At 32.5% G+C, this 12,052-nt stretch overlaps 1 protein-coding gene across 2 annotated transcripts in view; it reads left to right on the forward strand.

Annotated features, from left to right (window-relative positions):
• Mrpl1 (mitochondrial ribosomal protein L1) overlaps nt 1-12,052 on the forward strand; it is an 84,399-nt gene that overhangs the window by 24,114 nt on the left and 48,233 nt on the right. For both annotated transcript variants that reach the window (XM_071614356.1, XM_027939856.3), the window contains exon 6: nt 2,812-2,923. In XM_071614356.1, coding sequence (XP_071470457.1) covers nt 2,812-2,923 — 112 coding nt within the window. The remainder of the gene's footprint in view (nt 1-2,811; nt 2,924-12,052) is intronic.

Consider the following 12,052-nt stretch of genomic DNA (forward strand, 5'->3'; position numbering starts at 1 on the left):
TTCTGAAGATCAAATATCTGTTTTGCTTTCTTGGAGTGATTCACTTGATAGATCAAAAAGCTTAGTATCTGACCTCTATAATATAGTGCTTTTGGTTCCTCTTAACTTTTACTCCCTACTCAGTTCTGAGTGGCAGAGGCTCAGCATGGTAGCTGACAAATGACTGTGTAGCTGCCTGTAGAAAATAACAGAGCCTGTGGAGTGTTTTTTTGAAAAGAACAGCATTTTTTTTTTTTTTTAAGATGGAAATAGGCACATAGCTATTTCTGAAATACAAATGATACTTTAATGTTCCCTAAAAGCTCCTCTTCTAAAGATAATCATTTAGATTATGGATTTTTTTTTAGGGGGGAGAGGCAGAATAGGAAAAAGTGATTTGAAAATGTATCCTTTGTTCAGTATCCAGATTTTCATTTGGGGAACTTTTATCTGGGCTCATCCTTTGGAATGTATGGCAGTGCTGGTAATTTATTTTTTTCCCACTCCAATAATATTCTAAATTTGTGGGAGATTATAAATTTTTATATGGAGTCTTAAAAATGAGTTTTGGGAGAAGAACTAAAAGAAATTAGGAAGAGAATATACTTTAACAAAGATTCTAGACCAAGTTGGAGGTTAGTACCCAATTCTTTTTAGATTATCAATTTTAATTTGTATGTTTATTTAAAAAAAAGAGTGGAGCTTGGTTTCTTAAGTCAGAGACTATTCATATTACATTTGTATATTGCCTTTCATCTGTTTTCTCCTGCAAGCACAAGGTATCTAGTAGAGCTATCATAGCCACTCTTTCAATTCTCAAACTTTAAGAAGTTAAGTTACTTATCAAAGAAGAAATGGTAATGGAACAGAAAGTATTTTATAAATTCAGCAGAGGAAGCATATTTGAAAAAGTAATCCAAATAAGGAAACCAAATACACTTTGAAGTTATTTGATACATAAAACTTACAGGTACCAGCATTTTTCTTTAGGGACCTCAGTGGTGGATCTGTTATGAAAGGGACTGTGCCATTTGTTTAAGTAATCTTAATCACTGTATTCTTGCAAGTTACCCCATAGTCTCTTTTAAAAAGAGTGTCCATGTTATTTTTAGAAGGTATTCAGATTATGAAGTAAATTCTACATAGTTGTGTAAATAGTATCATGGCTGCAATTTTAAAAATGCATTCCTGTATTTTTATTTTAATTAACTAATTTATTTTTTGTGGTTCTAGGGATTGAATTTAGGGCCTTGTGCATGCTAGGCAAGTGTTCTTCCATTGAGCTACATCCCCAATCCCATTCCTATATTTCTGAATTAGTGTACTGTAATTACTTAGCTCTTATAAAATGTAAACTATGATAAAATTACTAATTTTTCAGTTGTTTCTTAGATAAGAACTTTATTAAATTTTATTTTGTAATATCACAAATATGCTTGGTTCTGAGAACTTTGAAAGTAATTTCATGTTTTTACTTATCTCTAAGAGCATGATTTCCATCCACAGATTTGTATTATTTCAAGGTTAAGGTTAATTATAGCATAACTTTCAAACATAACTTTAATTTAATTTAAAGGAACATGACACAGAATTAATTTTGGAAAATCTTTAAGTAGAAAATTTACATACAATTCTTTTGACATTTTCAAAATTGCCTCTGCTTTCCTATTTCCAAGGCTGAGAGTCCTGATTCTAAAATCACATTATCTGTGTTTGAATTCTGGCTCTCACTCTGAGGAGTGCAGAGACTAACTTGTCCTCCCTAAGCCCTCAGTTTCTTTATCTGGAATGCGTGGTCAATAGTAGTACCTGCCTAGTAGAGTCGTTGTAAAGATTGGATGAACTAAATCATGTAATATATTTAGCAGAATTCATGGCACTTGAGAAGTACTCATTTATTATTGTAAAGGAGAACATGGTATGTTATTTAAGGAGTAAAGAATTTGTAAAATGAAATATTGGTAACAGAAAGATAAAATTCAAGAATCAGTGCTTTTTTTTATTATAAAGTTCAAATTTTTTGGATTCCATGTAACCCTAAACCAAGGCTTTGAGTAGCATATTTTGGTAGGATTTTATGCAAAAACAGAAAACAAACAAAAATTGCTGAAATACTTGTTGCCCAGGCAATATTGTTCTAAACAGTTGTTTCATTTTATAATCAATTAAATTTTTAAGTAGTATAGTAGTATAATAGTTACTTTAGGTGCTTGCCTGAATCAATGAAAAAAAATCTTTTAAAAATTGAATATTAATCCCCTGCTCTGAAAATGGAAATAGAATATGGATAATAAACTGTGCATGAACTTGTCTTTGACTGCCCCCCCACATCTTTTATTTTTAGGTATTGGTGACAAGGAGAATTTTAGTTCAGTTCTTTGTGAAAATAATTATAGATTCAGCTCTCTCCATGCTCTAAATTTATAAAGCTACTGGTTGCTAGTTAGTTTGGCACCTAGTGATTATTAATTTTACATGTGATCTATTGCAAAAATATAAGCTTATTTCTTCAATTCTAACAGACATGAATTCTACTTTGTGAAGTTATATGAGTTGTATACATTTTAGTGCTATATTCTAGCTTATAATGCCTTTTTACCTAACACAACTTCATGGAGAAATTAAAACCTTTAAATATTTTGTTAAAAATGAATGTGTCTGTATTTAAAAGAAAATGTTTTGCTTCTGATTGTTTTCTTAATTGGTAAGTGCATTCATAAGGTCCTTGAATTTGAAGAAAAAAATTGTGCTTAATGTCTCTTCTGTATCAAAATGAAAATTACTTGTTTTTCAAAAGATAATCTAAGATTATTTTTTTCCCCTGATTTTCAGATTTTGGATGATGAAGTTCAAGTAGACTTTTATGTAGCTGTTCCAGAAATAATGCCTGAGCTTAATCCATTAAGGAAGAAACTGAAAAAAAAGTTTCCTAAGCTTACTAGAAGTAAGGAAGAATTTTCTGTTATTTCAAAATGCTGTCAAAAGTTTCTTCTCAATTTAGTTCAGTCAGAAAACAAAGTTGCTAATAATATATGTAGAGCAAATAGCATGTCCTGATGTTTGAGTTTTGTGTTATAAGAATTGTAGATTTGATCCCCCCCCCACATTAATATTGATAATCTAATAGGAGAACGTAGTTACTTTGCAGTACTGGTTCTTAAAATTTAGATCAGAGTTTAGCTCCAAATTAGTGGAATATATTACACTAGGTATGTTGTCATCATATTATTTTATTGACTTTTATACCTCTTTATTAATATAATATGTATGCTCATTAATTTATGCATTTAACTTATATATGTGTGTGTATATATGACTGCATGACTTTACAGGTATTTTACCTTAAGGAATTTTCCCCTCATGGTTTTTCTCTCCCGTAAGAAATCTAGTAAGAGAGGTTTCTTTTTGTAAAGAGCCATGTTATAAAGTGGTATTACTTGATGAATTTACAAGGTTCTGTAGGTGTTCATTGAAGGAGTTTACATATAGGTGGGGAATGGGGAAGGCATCATGAAGGAGGTAACATTTAAACTGTACCCTGTATCCTAAATAATTGGATAAGTTTGGGATTATTACTTTAAGCAGAAGGAGTACATTAATCAGGGAAGTAGAAATTATAGGCCAGGTCCAAGAAATAACAATTAATTTTCTTTGTCCATAGGGAAGAGTACCTCTACATTAAAATAGAAGAGCATAATGGGGAGTGATGTTGGAAAGGTAGATTGATGCTATATTGAGCAGGACTTTGATTGATGAACTAATGAGCCTGGTCTTTTATTCTTTATTAAAGCAGGAACCTCTTAGAAGTTTTGAGGTGTAGAATGACATGATCTGTCCTTTAGAGCTTTAATCTGGCAAGAGTTGGTAAAATGTATTGGTAAGATGGTAAGATGAATTGAAGCTAGAGACAGGGAGACCAGTTTGGGTCTGATTGTAGGAGACTAATAAAGGCGGTATTTAAACTAATGTCTTCATAGTGAGACTGGAGCTAAGAGGACAAACCTCAGAAGTATTAGGACTTTGTGAATAGGTAACAATGAATAGATTGCTGGGGGAAAAGATGCTGAAATTCTAAGTCTAGGAACTTCTAATAAGTGGTATCATTAATTGAAACGGAGAGAGAGAAAAAACAAGTTCACTTGTTTTAGGTGGTGTTGGGTATCTGTATAGATCGGAATTATTTTTAATAAAATTTTATAGTGTAAATAGAAGTGCTTTAAAATTGCTTTCATAAATTTCTCTTCAAATTTCAATTCTAGTTAAGCTAAAAAAAAAAAATCCAGCTAGAATTGTTTATACATGTTAGTCATTAACACATGTTAGTCACTAATCATGATCTGTAACTTAAGCAAATTCCAGTGGACTCTCCAGTTCTTTTGTTGTACTGTCGTTGTGTTTATGTTTCATAACTTACATTAAATCACATTTCCGTATTAGATATTGGACTGGGGCTTGGCATTTTCATTACTGATGTTCATCACAGTACTATTGGTTGTCATGGAATCAGATTTACATTTTTTTCCTAAGTAAGACCTGAAATTGAACATTATTTAAAAATTAAAACAGAACTGCAGTTGAATTTGATGAAAATTTTACTCATATTTTTGTTTCTAATTAAATTCAAGCTCCAGTCAGAGCAAAACAAACAGTACTAAATATAGCCAGTTAAAACTGAAAATGAATACCGAATATATCTTTATTCATCTAGCTCCTTGCTTTGCTCGGTGAACTGGTTTTTCAAACAGACATTAATTTTGTCACCTTTGCTACTTTATCCATTCTTTTGTAACCTGTTTGGATTCTATTTAGCTTTGAGATTTTTAAAAGTTGCTGATGTTAGCACAATGTTTAGGGCTGTTTTTTAATTTTTTTTTTTTGTCTGAAAGGTTTCCAGGATAACTTATTTCCTTATTCCAAATAGCAAATTTCCTGTTAAAATGTTTATTTTTGATCAGTGGGCTTTACTTATTTCTCCTTTCATAATGAACCACATCTTCCGCATACCATGGTCAGTACAGAAGTATATGTCCCCACATTTGCTTAAGAATGCATCTTCAAAAAACAGATCTTCTTCTACCCCAGCACTTCTTTTTACCCCCATGATCTATTTATCAGCCTAGCAAAACACTTGTGTTCTTTAAACGTGAAGACAAATGATTAACCTGTCAAAAATATTAAGACAGAATATAGTAGATGTGCATTAGAACTATGAAGCTTGTATTATGCATTTTCACAGTTTATTCAGATTCTTATTTGGGAACATTTGATTCCCCTTATATCCTACAAAAGACATTAGAGTAAAATAGAAATTATGTTTTGAGCAAGTAAATGAAATTAAAAAACAAACAAATAAATCCCTTGCGGCTGAGCTCATTAGTTTCCCATTTTGTCTCAGTTTTCTAATAGGAGTGGGTGTAACCATCTTGTCTGCATTGAAAGTGCACATTTTACAGCATGTTTAACGCTGAGATTTTATTCATTTTATTTTAATTGCTTTTATAACTGTAGGCACATTCTCTGTTTTTCAAATGTACATTTTCCATGTTTTCTTAATATTTCTATTTCATAAAAAGAAATTTAAAACTTGTTTTTTAAAATTTCTTGGAAGAAATTTGGCTTCTTTTGCTAATTACCTTGCTTTCCCCAAACCATGTCCTCTGAAAATCTTTTATCTGTAGTATAGAGATGTTTTGATACTAAAATATTTTATTTCTATTATTGTTTTTACTTAGCATTACTAAACAAAAAATAGTAGTATGAAAAATATCTTGACTTAATGGAATCTGTTGTCCATTATGTATACTAACCTGTGGTAGGTACTACGACATATATGGAAACAGCTGAATTATTTAATGAAATTTATTTGGTGCTTGGGATTGAACCCAAGACATTGCTCATGCTAAACATGTGCTCTGTCAATGAGTTACATATCCCACTTAGGTGAATTATTTTAAACCATACTAAGTTATTGACAGATAAGAAAGAAAGGGATACAATTAGAAAACTAGAATTACACTAATGTGTATTTTTCTTAACATGCAGCTCTTAGAATTAGTCACCTGTGCCTGCTTGGAGTCTTGTCCACTGGCTATTCCAGTAGAATTGTTCAGAGAGAATATTTACATCTATTGAGTAGAACACTGCTTTCTATAAGGAAGTTGTATCATAATTGAGATTCATGAATGTTAATAATATCAAAAATTCAAAGTACTTTTAACTTATTGAATAACATGTTGTATTTCAGATTATTGCTTACAGTATTGAAATAAGTAGAATTTATTGCTATATAAGGAAAAATACAAAACAAATTTTGCAGGGTAATAAATTTGAAATTTTTCTAATTTTCCCCCTTGCATTAATTTAAAAATTATTTATGTGTGAAAGAATTCATAAATGATTAAGTGCTGTTAAAATTATAGGTGAACTATGGATATCTTGCATTTGGTTCTGTTACTCTTTCCTTTTACTTCAATCTGAAGGTTTACCTTCTTCTTCCTCACTATCCTCTAAGTGCTTTTTTTTCTCAGATCTTTGGGTTTATTATCTTATCTGTCCACAGTGTTCTTTGATTATTTGCCTGACTTATTTTCTTATACAGATAACATCTAAACAGAGAGGTCTTCCATGACCATTCTATATGCAACATTATTCGCTCCTTCCATTAATAGTAAATATTATGCTTTTCTATTGCTTATAGGGCCTATTACTCTTTGCATCTCCTACTTTTAAGTTTATAGTATGTGTTCAGTTCTTCCCATTAGAGGAAGGGTATTTTAAGTTTGTTTGTTGCTATGTTCACATAGCCTAGAATAGTACCTGGCACACAGAGATAGTATACCAATATTTGTATAATGAATGAACGTTTTAGTGCAGCATTCAGTTGGTAGAAGATATAGGATTAAATACTGCAACCGAAACCTGGGTTTATTATAAAAAAATTTGTAATTTTTTTTGAATAAGTGTATTTATAATAATCATCTACTATGTGCCAAACCTTGGACATGATATCTATAAACATGACACATGAAGTTCTTAATGTCATAGAACAATTTGACTTTTGACAGTAGACAACTGGTTTTACTTTAGTATTTAATCATGCCCAGATTTGTCTAGTTAAACAAACAAAAACCAAAATATAACTGCCCTTCCAACCTTTATTTGATCTAGCTGTCCTTTTTAGCTGTGATCTTAGTTCTTTCTGTTGTTTAATGCTAGTTTTTAAAATAAGTAGTCTACAGTGATTGCTTGTCTTCATTTCCTTAACAAATGTTATTCTATCTCACAACCTTCTCTTCAACAGTTTATTTAAAATATTTCTCTCAATTATAATTACACATCTTTTTTTTTCTTCTAGATTCAAAGGTCAGTCCTTTGTTTTCTCTTGTTTCTTGGAACTCTTTTGTATGTACAATCCTAACTCATCTTCTTTCTAACTATTCCTTCTTTGTCTTCCCTAGTAAAATACCAGATGATCTAGTTTAGATTATGTTCATTGTGAAAATTGAATAGAGAAAGTTAGAGGAAAAGAAAAGGAAAGAAAAAGAAGAAAAACAGAACATAAAAGCACATACAAGATAAAGTGGAGAAGGAGAGCTGCGATTGTGGCTGAGTGGTAGAGGGCTTCTCTATCATGCGTGAGGCACTGGGTTCGATCCCTGTCATCACATAAAAATAAACAAATAAAATAAAGATTTTGTCTCCATCTGCAACTGAAAAAAATATTAAAAAAAAAAAAAAGAAAGTGGAAAAGGAGGAGAGCAATTACATAGCAACAAGGGAAAACAAAGCCCTAGAGCAGTGACAGTTTGACATTTGGTTGTATTGAAAAACAGAATAAATAATTGCTAACAGACCACCCTTAGTCTTGGCTGTATCACTTATTGTGATCTTGATCAGACTTAAAATATTTTTGTGCCTCCAGTCAATCATCTACAAAATGGGTTTCATGATAACATCTATTCCATAGTATTTTTATGATAATGTATGCAGAGTTTAGCACAAATTAGGTATATAAAAAGTACATACTATATATGAGCCACTGTTATTATTAACTCCCTACTATTTCTAAAGTTGCTATTCATTCTCCACAATTACTTCAGGAAAATTTAATCTTTCTCATGTCTTCATATAACAGTTCTGCCTTCACAACTCATTTGTTGAATAAGAATAATTATTGAGTGCCTATTATGTGCCAGCCACTATACTTAGTATGGAGAATTGAAAAATAAAAAGACCTTTCCTATTTTTAAGAACATAAACATTGAGAAAGAGGAGAGATGAGAACAAACCACCACACTAAAGGGTAGTAAATGTATTAGTAGAAATGTACAAAGTACTTAAAGGACTGAGGAACTACTTGGTAGATTCAAATCATATAAACAAGATGACAGTTTAATTGAAAAGTTAAGTATGAGTAGGTATTTGCTTTCCTAACATGCATAGGGAATACATTCCAGGCAGAAGAAATGGCTTTTATTAATGCACAAAATTATGAGAGAGCCAGTTGTGTTCAGGAAATTATAAGTAGCTTTCTATCATTTAGTACATAAAATGTTATCAGATAGTGGTGTTTAATGGGGTTAGACAGTGATAGGCAGCGAGCCAGGTCATGGAGGGCTGTGTGTGCCATTCCATGGAGATTAGATTTCATCTTCTGTATAGGTAGGAGCCATTGAAAACCATTGCTCAAAAGAATAGGATAAAATTTTCTTACTAGAATGAGTATTTCAGGGAATGTGTAAGTGGCTGAATGAGAATGATGAGACTTGAACAGAGACCAGTGAAGAGACTATTACAGTAGCCTAGATACAAGATGATAAAGAAAAGAATCTGGAAGTGGCAATGAAGATGGAAAACAAAGGCTTTTGTGGCTTATTGAGGAGCTAGACTTAATAGGAGTAAAGATATAAGGTATAAGGGAGTGCAAGAAATCTAGTATGATTTACTAATTTTGGTCTTGAGTAGCCCAGTGAATATTATCTTAAAGAGATATACAGGGAAAAGAAGAACTTAAATTAGCACTATTTGCTGATGATATGATTATATACCTAGAAGACTGTACCTATAGATTCTGTACCCAAAAAGCTCCACCAGAAAACTTTTAGAACTAGTAAATGCATTCAGCAAAGTAGCAGGATATAAAATCAACACCCATAAATAAAGCCATTTCTGTATATCAATGACAAATCCTCTGAGAAGGAAATAAGGAAAACTACCCCATTTACAATAACCTCAAAAAAAAAAAAAAAAAAAAAGATACTTGGGAATCAATGAAAGAGGTGAAAGATCTATACAATGAAAATTACAGAACCCTAAAGAAAGAAATCAAAGAAGACCTTACAAGATGGAAAGATCTACCTTGTTCTTGGATAGGGAGAATTAATATTATCAAAATGATCGTACTACCAAAAGCACTATATATATTTTAATGCAATTCCGATCAAAATCCCAATGGCATTCCTCATAGAAATAGAAAAAGCAATCATGAAATTCATCTGGAAAAATGAAAGACCTAGAATAGCTAAAGCAATTCTTAGCAGGAAGAGTGAACCAGGTGGCATCACTATACCAGACCTTAAACTATACTACAGATCAATGTAATAAAAACAGCATGGTATTGGCACCAAAACAGACTGGTAGACCAATGGTACAGAATAGAGGACACAGAGACTAACCCACAAAATTACAGTTATCTTATATTAGACAAAGGTACCAAGAACATGCATTGGAGAAAAGATGGCATCTTCTACAAATGGTGCTGGGAAAACTGGAAATCCATATGCAAAAAAATGAAATTAAACTCCTGATTCTTACCATGCACAAAACTCAACTCAAAGTGGATCAAGGACCTAGGAATTAAACCCGAGACTGTGTCTAATAGAAGAAAAAGTAGGCCCTAATCTCCATCATGTGGGATTAGGCCCCAACTGCCTTAAGACTCCTGTGGCACAAGAATTAAAACCAAGAATCAATAAATGGGATGGACTCAAACTAAAAAGTTTCTTCTCAGCAAAAGAAACAATCTGTGAAGTGAACAGAGAGCCTATATCCTGGGAGCAAATTTTTACCCCTTACATATCAGAGCACTAATCTCTAGGGTATATAAAGAACTCAAAAAGCTAAGCACAAAAAAACAGAAACAAACAAACAAAAACCCACCAGATAACCCAATCAACAAATGGGCCAAGGACCTAAACAGACACTTCTCAGAACCTCAGTCAGTCAACAAATATATGAAAAAATGTTCATCAAAAATGCAAATCAAAACTACTCTAAGATATCTCACTCCAGTCAGAATGGCAGCTATTATGAAGACAAACAACAATTAGCATTGGCGAGGATGTGGGGGAAAAGTCACACTCATACATTGCTGGTGGGACTGCAAATTGGTGCAGTCATTATGGAAAGCAGTATGGAGATTCCTTCGAAATCTGGGAATGGAACCACCTTTTGACCCAGCTATCCCTCTCCTCGGTCTATACCCAAAAGACTTAAGAACAGCATACTACAGGGACACAGCCACATCAGTGTTTATAGCAGCACAATTCACAATAGCTAAACTGTGGAGCCAACCTAGATACCCTTCAATAGATGAATAGATAAAAAAAAATGTGGCATATGTATTATACACAATGGAATTTTACTCAGCAAAAAAAGAGAATAAAATCATGGCATTTGCTGGTAAATGGATGGCGCTGGAGAAGATAATGCTAAGTGAAGTTAGTCAATTTCAAAAAAAAAACAAATGCCAAATGTTTTCTCTGCTATAAGGAGGCTGACTCATAGTGGTATAGGGAGGGGGAGCATGGGAGGAATAGATGAATTCTAGATAGGGCAGAGGGGTGGGAGAGAAGGGGAGGGGGCAGGGGATTAGCAAGGATGATGCAATGAATAGACATCATTATTCAAAGTACATGTATGAAGACACGAATTGGTGTCAACATACTTTATATACAACTAGAGAGATGAAGAATTGTGCTGTGTATATGTAATAAGAATTGTAATGCATTCTGCTGTTGTTTATTTTTTTAAAAATCAATAAAAAATGAGATATACAGGAGGTATAACAGGTTTGGGTATGACAATAATATTGCAAAGTGAAGTGGGTAGGGAGGATTAATTGGCAAGCACAAATTTACTGTCTATTAACAGAATAATTTATAATAAATACATGTGCACATTGTGATCACTAGAGCAAAGAAAAACATCTGAACGTTCGAGAAATAAAGATGATATATTAATTTTTTCATTTAAAACAAAAAGTTGCTTGCTATAAAGAAGGAACAGAGGAACAAACAGGATGAGACAAATAGAAAATACATACCAAAATAAAAAATCCAGTCATAACAATAATTAGGTCATTTGGAAATGGACTGTACATTCCATTCAAAAGGCAGAGATTATAAGATGATATAAAAGTGATCCAACTACATGCTTTTATAGGAAATATACTTTATTTTTAATCACATAAATAAGGGAAAGTAAAATGATGGGTTAAGATATACCATGAAAACAATAAGTATTAGGAAATTGGTTTGGTTATATTACTACCAGACAAGGTTTACCTTTTAGATGATGAATGTTAGCTGGAATAAAAGATGGATATTCTATATTATTAATAGGACCTACTCATCTAAAAAGAGCCCTAGAAGATATGAAACACAACTGGACAATATTGAAAGGAGAAATATAGTAATCAAGTCCAGTTGGAGATTTTAATATTTTTCTTTTTATTATTATTATTATTTTTTAAAATTTTTGAGCAATTGGGCACAGAGGGAGGGAATAAGGGAGGGGAGGAGGAGAGAGGGAGGGAGGGAAGGAGGGAGCAAGCTCAGGGAAGGACCCCAACTGGGCAGTGGGGGAAATGGGAGTGGGACAAGCATGTGCCAATGTAACCAGCTTACAACCCCTTTTAGAAAATAATGAAAAAAGACCATTTACCAACTTATTTTATGTGCTGAGCTCTACCCTGATATCAAAGCCAGACAAGGACATCATAAGAAAACTGCTGACCATTATTTCTCATGAGCATAGAAGCAACAACAAAAATCCTTAACAAAGGATTAGCAAA

Source organism: Marmota flaviventris, chromosome 7, assembly GCF_047511675.1.
Source record: "Marmota flaviventris isolate mMarFla1 chromosome 7, mMarFla1.hap1, whole genome shotgun sequence".
NCBI classification, from domain to species: domain Eukaryota; kingdom Metazoa; phylum Chordata; class Mammalia; order Rodentia; family Sciuridae; genus Marmota; species Marmota flaviventris.